The sequence below is a fragment of the Oncorhynchus kisutch genome, linkage group LG7, assembly GCF_002021735.2.
Source record: "Oncorhynchus kisutch isolate 150728-3 linkage group LG7, Okis_V2, whole genome shotgun sequence".
Classification (NCBI taxonomy): domain Eukaryota; kingdom Metazoa; phylum Chordata; class Actinopteri; order Salmoniformes; family Salmonidae; genus Oncorhynchus; species Oncorhynchus kisutch.
Window position 1 is genome coordinate 36,690,676 of NC_034180.2, and position 9,374 is coordinate 36,700,049.

The 9,374-nt window shown below is 41.8% G+C and overlaps 2 protein-coding genes across 7 annotated transcripts in view; one reads left to right on the forward strand and one right to left on the reverse strand.

Moving 5' to 3' along the window:
- LOC109894572 (low density lipoprotein receptor adapter protein 1-B-like) overlaps window positions 1-5,941 on the reverse strand; it is a 56,946-nt gene extending 51,005 nt beyond the window's left edge. For 3 of the 6 annotated variants that reach the window (XR_004210645.1, XR_004210646.1, XM_020488160.2), the window contains exon 1: window positions 5,674-5,906. Coding sequence is in view for 4 of the 6 variants with exons in the window: in XM_020488160.2 (XP_020343749.1) it covers window positions 5,674-5,758 (85 nt within the window). In the remaining 2 variants the exon portion in view is untranslated. Of the gene's footprint in view, window positions 1-5,673 lie in introns of all 6 variants that reach the window. The other 3 variants (XM_020488161.2, XM_031829035.1, XM_020488158.2) reach the window with 2 other exon arrangements.
- Window positions 4,489-9,374, forward strand: part of rhd (Rh blood group, D antigen) — a 40,315-nt gene continuing 35,429 nt past the window's right edge. Inside the window, exon 1 of the mRNA XM_031829034.1 lies at window positions 4,489-4,582. The gene's annotated coding sequence lies outside the window, so the exon portion shown is untranslated. The remainder of the gene's footprint in view (window positions 4,583-9,374) is intronic.

Sequence of the window (9,374 nt, forward strand, 5' to 3'; positions counted from 1 at the left end):
ATATAGATTTTTACCTCCGATTTCACTCAAAAAGGTGACATATATTGATACATAGCTATATGCACTACACATTGTTTGGGGGATGCTAATGTGAAACATGGCCTTTCAACACCATTGTTTCATACTGAACGCAGCATAGGCAAATCGAGCAACGCACAGTGGCATTGACCTATGGTGGGTTAGATACCCCCTCATATTGGGAGGAAGAAATTCAGAAACAAATTGAAAGTGGGATTCATTATTTATACATTTGTGTACATTCATTCATTCATCCATCCATTTATTTATTTATTTGATGAGTGCATTTAATTATGAATCTATTTTTATGTGCATTTATGTATGTATTTATCTATTTGTGTGCGCATTTATATGTATTAATTCATTTATTTCTAATTACATCAGGTTTGATCAATATGCTTTCAGAAATTAATGTCAGCCCAATAAAATCATTATGGCAACAGCAGCAGTCACAGACATACAGCTGGTACAGGAGAAACTGCATAACAGAGTAGGTATCAGCGTTTGATTTGGTGTGTGTCCAAAACAATTCCAGCTGACTGATGGGATTTACAGATCAGATACGAATCTTATCGCAGGCCTGTAAGTCCCAACAGTGAGACAGGTGCTTCTGTGCAGAACTGATCAAAGGAGGAGAACTGTCCTGTCAGTTCGGGATTAAACCGGTGGTCAGCTAGGGCCTGTGATGTTTACATGTGCTGAAAGAATTAACTTGCCACTGGTTAAATAGACTATTATACATCACAGGGGCTATCCAGGCATAGGTAGTCATGGTTAGGGCCAGGAGTTTTTCCTGATCAAGTGACCATGAATACCTCCAGGACCTAGTCATGAGGCCTAGGGGGTATTAATGCTTCAGCCTCAGCACAAATAGAACATCCTATCCTAATACCAGAATATGAGTGCAGCAACGTCTTACCCCTATGCAAAGAAACACGAGGTCAATAGCAGACTCACTCAAACTGTCAGAAACATTCTTACCTGAATTACATGCAGTGTATATGTGGGACAGGCAATATGTGCAGCATGAGCAGCACGATGTCTCATACCTGCCTGCCAAAATGCCCTGAGAGATCTCTGGATTTCCTTTATGGCAGGTTAGACAACATAAATAGCATTAAGGGCCAGCCATGAGAATATCCAGTCCAGAGGCTCACTTTAGAGTAATTATGCATATGGCCCTTCACACATCGTTCTCAGATTCCTTGTCATGCCCCAGAAGACAGAGAAAAGACGATAAATAACGTTCCAGAGTTCCACAGCTGGGACAGCTTGTTCAGGAGGCCACATCAATAAAATCATACTTTAAATGGGATTTGTTGGCCTTCAATTTTCTGTAAATAGCCTCAGGTGGCATGTATTTATGCAGTAGACCCCATCCAACAATGCACTGGTTTTTAGCTCTGAAATCTAAAACAATGCCTACTGTACAGCCAAAAACTTGCTTAACCATACTGGTATAACAAGCTGTCAGAATGATCTGACATTTCCCTAAACATTAGAGTGACCCTTCAAACAGATGTAGGCCTAATCTCTTCAAAGACAATAAGGGCATTTCCATCTAAAAGGATCCATGAGCACTAACATGTGAAGTTGATAGGAACATATCAAATTGGGTGCCAAATGAAAGCTGAGTCTATAATTTTGGGAAATGAAGGCATTTTTGAACCATTTTTATTTATTTATTTTTAGCAAAGAGGCATAAGTACAGGCTTTTATTTTTGGATAAACTGATAGAAAAGGAGTCTTTGAAAACATCTGGCAGAAAAAGTATCAGAAATACATTAAAACAATGTTGACAAAAAGACCCATGCCAACAAATACTGTATCAACACATTTTGTTTTGAAGAAATTGTTTACCTTCTGTAAGTTTAAGAAACATTGCCTTGTAATTCCGTTACCAAAAACCCACATATCTTTCAGATATTTTAAAATGTTTCTCCCTCATGAGAGGATAATGAAAGTTCACAGAAGTAACAAGTAAAAGGTAGACCTACCAATTAGTTAGTGATTTTACTGATATTAATATTGTTTGTTTATGAAGTGATTAAAACTCAATTACCAACCAAAAAAAACAGGAAAACTGGATTGGCTATAACGGGAATCATAATAGTCACAAACCACAGTTGGGCCACAAGCAGTCTGTTAAGTGGGGGAGAATCATAGCTGTGAATGCCTTGAATTATGCTCTGCAGACTTGAGTGGTCTCTCTTGAAAACACTTCAAATCTCAATGGGATAAATAAATTAGGAACAAATAAAGGCATGGTTAAAAAGAGACTGGGGCGGGAGGGGGCTCTGTGCATAGATGCCAAAACAAAGTAGGCATGCATGTACAAGGCCAAGCCTAAAGCATGAGCACCAAGAGTTAATTTATTTGGGACTCAAACATTCTATCATGTAGGGGTGGAGGACACCAACATTGAACCCAGGTGTGTTTGGCCTTGGAGGTGCCTTGCATGGACTCCAGACATCTCAATAACAAGAACCTGAATACTTCTGTTTTTTGGTCTCAGCATTGAAGGCAGCATGCATCACTTGCCCACAACAAAACACAGACTATCTTACAGCAGTGGTATGCTTCCAGTTATGACAAGATGAAACATGTTACTTTATATCAACATCAGCTACCAGTGCACTCTACATTAGCCATGATGTATTGAAATAATCACATAGAAACAAGAGGCAGTTAAATCAGTGTTTTGGCCATAAACACTACCTGACCTTGCTAGGAATAGGCAGCGTGTGGGTGAGAGGAAATGCAGGTCTAGACCAGAGGCTATCACAGGCCAGGGCCCACATGACCTGCATTAGGAGGTCAACAACATAAAAGATGAAGATGTAACGCTGCCCTGATAAATCTGTAATCATGATTATATATGGGCATTATCAGCTTCCACCAACCCTGGCTGTTGGCCATGCATCGTCCCTGCCGGGAGAGACTGGGGACAGGAAGTAGACCTTTAGAAAGCCTCATTATTCACCCAGAGAAAGTGGACCAAAACAAAGCATTGATTGCACAGCATGGCACGTGTGGCATCATGCTACCAAGTCTGCCAACGACCCCACCGTCTATGAAGAAAAGAAAGGCGAGACAAGTGGAGGGGGTGTTGTTCCCTCTGTGAAACCAAACAAAAAAAGCTGTTACCAAGAAGCTACACCGCTCTTTGAAAAACCATACTACACAGTGTGATCATATGCACCCACTCGCGTGTCTGCACATCATATGGCTGTGTGTGACAAACCACTGAAGACAGAGATCAAAGCCATTGTGAGAATCATGCAGCTCCACAGCCAATGGTAGTGCATGAAGATATATATAAAAAATATAACCTTTATTTAACTTGGCTAGAAGTTAAAAACAAATTCTTATTTACAATGACGGCCTACCAGGGAACAGTGCCTTGTTCAGGGGCAAAACGACAGATTTTTACCTTGTCAGCTCAGGGATTCGATCCAGCAACCTTTCAGTTACGCCCAACGCTCTAACCACTAGGCTACCTGCCGACATGGAGAATTTATTAAGATGATTTATCTATACTGAATAATAATATAAAACGCAACATGGACAGTGTTGCTCCCATGGTCCATGACCTGAAATAAAAATATCAGCAAAAAAATACAAATTCATACAAACTGCTTATTTAGCTTCAATTGTGGGCACACATTTGTTTATATCCCTGTTTGTGACTATTTCTCTTTCCCCAAGATAATCCATCCACCTGACAGGTGTGGCAAATCAAGAAGTTGATTAAACAGCATGATCCTTACCCAGGTGCACCTTGTGCTGGGGACAATAAAAAGTAACTTTAAAATGTGCAGTTGTGTCACACAATACAGACGTCTCAACTTTTGAAGGGGTGTGCAATTGGCATGCTGACTGAAGGAATGTCCACCAGAGCTGTTGCCAGAGAATCAAATGTTAGCTTGTGGTAGAGAAATTGTCTCCAACAATGTTTTAGAGAATTTGTCAGTACGTCCAACTGGCCTCACAACCGCAGACCACGTGTAACCACTCCAGCCCAGGACCTCTGGGGGCCTGTGCCCTCCCTGGCATGTGAAATCCATAGATTAGGGCCTAATGAATTTATTTAGATTAAATTATTTCCTTATATGAACTGTAACTCTGTAAAAATCTATGAAATAGTTGCATTTCTATTTTTGTTCAGTGTAACAAAATAAGTAAAGAAATCTGTTTTTAAGCCAATTTCCCAAGTGTTGATCGTACAGTATGTGTTTGAAAGGTGTTTACAGCTTGTTGGTTTTTAGGCTACACGTTAACCAAAACAAACTAAATCGAGCCCCCTCTAAGACCTCTCTGCTAACACTCCTTTACATTTTTTTGTGAAGCAAAATGTGTAGACAATTTGTTTTTTGAGCCATATGTCGTGCCGGTTCCGCAGTGTCTTAATCTAAACAGGAAGCCTGTCCGACCCTAGTCCTTGATCATGACTCAGTTCCATTACAATACACATAAGAGTCATTGGATGAAGGCGTTTTCTGTAGCGTGGAATTTTGTTAGGAGCTGCGACGCTTCGTCTGAACATTAACTGGCATCGCTTGCGGTAAGGTTTTTGAAGCATAAGGACTTTATCGCTCATATCGGTGAGAAATTATTTCCAAAAAACTAAATGGTTAAACTGATACACACCTTTATAGGGTAAAGGTTCCCACACGGCCATATTTCCATGTTACAGCATTTGTTTATGGAAAACAGTGTGCTAATTAGCCATCTGTGTTTCTGAACACCTGTGTGTAAACTGAACACAGACGCCAAAAACGTTGTCACCTGCAACGGTGTTAAGACCGTGTACAGTAAGTGTATTTGGCATTTGAAATTATTGATGTGATTTTTAAATTGAGGGATTTATGTTTCTAAAACTATACCGGAATTGAGATTCGATTCACGTTTAGGTGGAGTAGGCTATTTGGCCGTTTTGGCTTCCAGGGCCAATTCTCTTTAAACTGAACATGCACGTTCCTTGGACTAAGGAGTAACTTTAGGCTCCTTTAGTCCAATATTGGGCTAGTCCGAACCCCGTAAGCAAGAGTATGGTCAGAATCTATTCTGGCTAGACGCTTCCTGGGGGAAACCTGGTATGATAGCCAAACAATCTTCCTAGAACGTTTTACATGAAACAAATGTTTACAAATACAAGTATTTGTCTCACGCGCCGAATAACGGGTGTGTAGACTTGATCAGGAAATGCTTGCTTACATCCCTTCAAGGATGCAGTTAAAATAATTACAAAGAAGTAACAATAGGAATAAGATACAAGAATGTAGGAATATACAGGGAGTACTAGTACCAGATAAATGTGCATGGGTATGAGAGGTATGTACATAAATGCAGGGTGAAGTGACTAGGCATCAGGATAGATATGCTTAGGAATAAAGAACGGAGTAGCAGCTGCATATGAGTGTGTCGGTATGCGTGTGTGAGTGAGCATAAGTACTTTCAGTCTAGGTATGATCTTTACTTTAAGTAAACTTTACTCTAGCTACAGAGGAACAAATTGGGGAATACAGCAGGAAGCTACATTCCGTACCCAGCGTTTAAATAACTACATAGGAAAGACTAGATAAGAAACATTTTCGTTTACCTTTTACTAGTATCCACATGCTAACTAGTCAGCTTGCTACCAATACTACTTACTTTTGTGTCTGCCCACACCCCATGACTGTTTAGCGAGACTGGGGCTCCGAATTATTGCCCTTCCAGCCGACTTCAAAGCGTCCATGTCGTAATCCAAAATTGGGGCACAGAGCCCAACGAGATTCGATTCTTGTCTCTCGAAGAGCTTGGTTTGTCACACTCTCCCAAACTTTTCCAGCGGTTTTTCCCCCCCCACTACTGTTTCAAAGACAGCCCAGAATAGAAACATTATCATATTCGTCCCACTGGGCGGTGTTATGTAGCTAGCTATGTAAATGAACTGCATAATGTACGTGACGTATATTTGTGGAATATTTAACAGAGATTTGGATATAATGACGAGATGCTTATGTCTCCCCTCTAACAATGGGATTCGTTGTCCACAGAGCGGAATGGCGGGCTGTCAAGCTCCCGCCTATTCCTCTCTTTGGATTGGTGGAAACATCTCCTTATTTAAACTACGTTTTTAATATTCGATGGGGGTGCCGTTAACCGACTGTAATTCAATGGAGAGACGCTTGCTAGCCTCATGAATATGCATAAACAGTCTCGAACGCCTACAGGGGACAACTCCGATATAGTGGGGGTTTTTCACAGTTGCCCGGATGTCACGTGCATTACACTTATATCAGTACACTCATATCAACATAAGCGTTAATAATCTTATAATATACCAATTTATGTTTATCTCGACTAAATCCGACACTCATTGCCCCCCCCCCTCCCCTCCCCTCCCCATACAAAAACTACTCACCTGCTTAATAATTAAGGACCTATTCAACGTGGACAGATTTGGGCTCTCTTCCTACTATATCGCACGAGCAAGCTCGCTACGCAGCTCTTTCCGGGCCCTTGTTACTCGAGCAGGTGGTGCCTTCACTGTGACTGATTTTCCTATTCTTTTGAATAGGGAAGTTTATCAGAATATCAACAAAATAGACATAAATTACTGATTGATGTGTTAATAAGATGTTCATAAACTAATGTGGCTAAATAATTATTATGGACATGGTGAATATGTAGATCAGATAAATTAATTCCGAGTTGCCATATATCATGTAGATATCTGACAGGACTCCTGTCATGGGCTACAATATTTGTCATCATGATGATGTGCACTGCACAGATGTTGGATTTTCTCTCAAGTTACACTTTCATTTTATAAATATTTCAACATTTTAGATTTTCTCTCAAGTTACACATTTCATATACATTTAAACCTGAGTACCCCCCTCCCCCTGTGTAACCCAAGCCCCAATCTCCCTTGGTGCCATGACAGCCAGGCCATCATATAAATGGCCAGACAGCTGCTGGTGAAAAAACAAAGCCAAGCCAGTTCCAGTGCCAGTGAGCCTTTGCTCCATCACCATAGACCCCAGCTCTCAGCAAGTCCCTCCAGACTACACTGTTTCTGGCACACTCTGTGTGACATGATCACCTGTCTGGAGACAGAACTGTGTTGAAAGGACTCCCTATGGGACTCTTGGGTGTCATACACCCTCCCGGGCCATAACAAAAGCTCTTCTCCCCTAGATGGTTGTTTTTTGTCAATATAAATATTTTGAGTTGGCTCTGATTGAATCTGAATAATGAAACTGTTCCACACATGAGTTATGACCATCTCCACTTTGCATTTTTCAAATATCTTTCTTGAACCAACATCCATGATACACCGAACAAAAAAGTAAACACAACATGGTCCCATGTTTCATGAGCTGAAATAAAACATCTCAAATGTTCCATATGCACAAATATCTTATTTATCTCTTTTGTGCACAAATATCTTTAAATCCCTGTTAGTGACCATTTCTCCTTTGCCAAGATAATCCCTCTACCTGACAGGTGTGGCATATCAAGAAGCTGATTAAACAGCATTATCATTACACAGGTGCATCTTGTGCTGGGGACAATATAATGCCATTGTAAAATCTGCAGTTTTGTCACACAATCTCACAGATGTCTCAAGTTTTGAGGGAGCATGCAATTGGCATGCTGAATGCAGGAGTGTCCGTCCACCAGAGCTGTTGCCAGATAGAGAAATTAACATTAAATTACCTTAAGCCGCGTTTTAGAGAATTTGTCAGTATGTCCAACTGGCCTCACAACCGCAGATCATGTGCAGATCATGTGTATGGTGTCATGTGCGAGAGCGGTTTTGAATCTAAACGTTGTGAACAGTTCCCCATGGTGCGGTTATGGTATGGGCAGGCATAAGCTACGGACAACGAACACAATTGCATTTTAACGATGTCAATTTGAATGCACAGAATTACCTTGACGAGATCCTGAGCCCTGTTTTTTAAGCTACCTGCGACCAACATGTGCATATCTGTATTCCCATGTGCATTCCCTGTATTCTCATGTGAAATCCATAGATCATTTGTTTTAATTGACTGATCCTCATATCATATCAAACTTTATTTTCCACATGCCATGAAAACAAGTTTAGACTTTACAGTGAAATGCTTACTTACAAGCCATTAACCAACAGTGCAGTTTAATCTGTACATGTAGGTGGGGGCGAAGTGACTATTCATAGGTAACAAAAAAACAGCAAGTAGCAGCAGTGTACAAGAGGGGTGGTGTCAATGTAGATTGACCGGTGGCGATTTTTATGAATTGTTCAGCAGTCTAATGGCTTGGGGGTAGAAGCTGTTGAGGAGCCTTTTGGTCCTGGACTTGGCGCTCCGGAACCGCTTGCCGTGCAGTAGCAGAGAAAAGTCTAGAACTTCGGTGACTGGAGTCTCTGACAATTTTTATGGGCTTTCCTCTGACTCCGCCTATTATATAGGTCCTGGATGGCAGGAAGCTTGGCCCCAGCAATGTACTGGGCCATTCGCACTACCCTCTGTAGCGCCTTACCGAGCAGTTGCCATACCAGGCGGTGATGCAACCGGTCAGGATGCTCTCGATGGTGCAGCTGTAGAACCTTTTGAGGATCTGAGGGCCCATGCCAAATCTTTTCAGCCTCCTGAGGGGGAAAAGGTTTTGTCGTGCCCTCTTCACGACTGTCTTGGTATGTTTGGACCATGATAGTTTGTTGGTGATATGGACACCAAGGAACTTGAAACTCTCGACCCGCTCCACTACAGCCCCGTCGATGTTAACGGGGGCCTTTTCAGCCCTTCTTTTCCTGTAGTCCACGATCAGCTCATTTGTCTTGCTCACATTGAGGGAGAGGTTTTTGTCCTGGTACCACTGCCAGTTCTCTGACCTCCTCCCTTTAGGCCGTCTCATTGTTGTCGGTGATCACTACCACTGTTGTGTCGTCAGCAAACTTAATGATGGTGTTGGAGTCGTGTTTGGCCACACAGTCATGGGAATACAGAAGGGGACTAAGTACACACCCCTGAGGGGCCCCAGTGTTAAGGATCAGCGTGGCAGACGTGTTGTCTACTCTTACCACCTGGGGGCGTCCCGTCAGGAAGTCCAGGATCCAGTTGCAGAGGGAGGTGTTTAGTCTCAAAGTCCTTAGCTTAGTGGTGAGTTTAAGATTGTGGAGTGCGATTGAGATTGCGTCATCTGTGGATCTGTTGGGGCGGTATGCGAATTGGGGTGGGTCTAGGGTGTCCGGGAGGATGCTGTTGATGTGAGCTGTATGAACTGTAACTCAGTAAAATATTTGACATTGCTGCATGTTGCGTTTTTATATTTTTGTTCAGAATAGGTAAGATCCTTATGTTGTACCCCAGCAAAAGGTG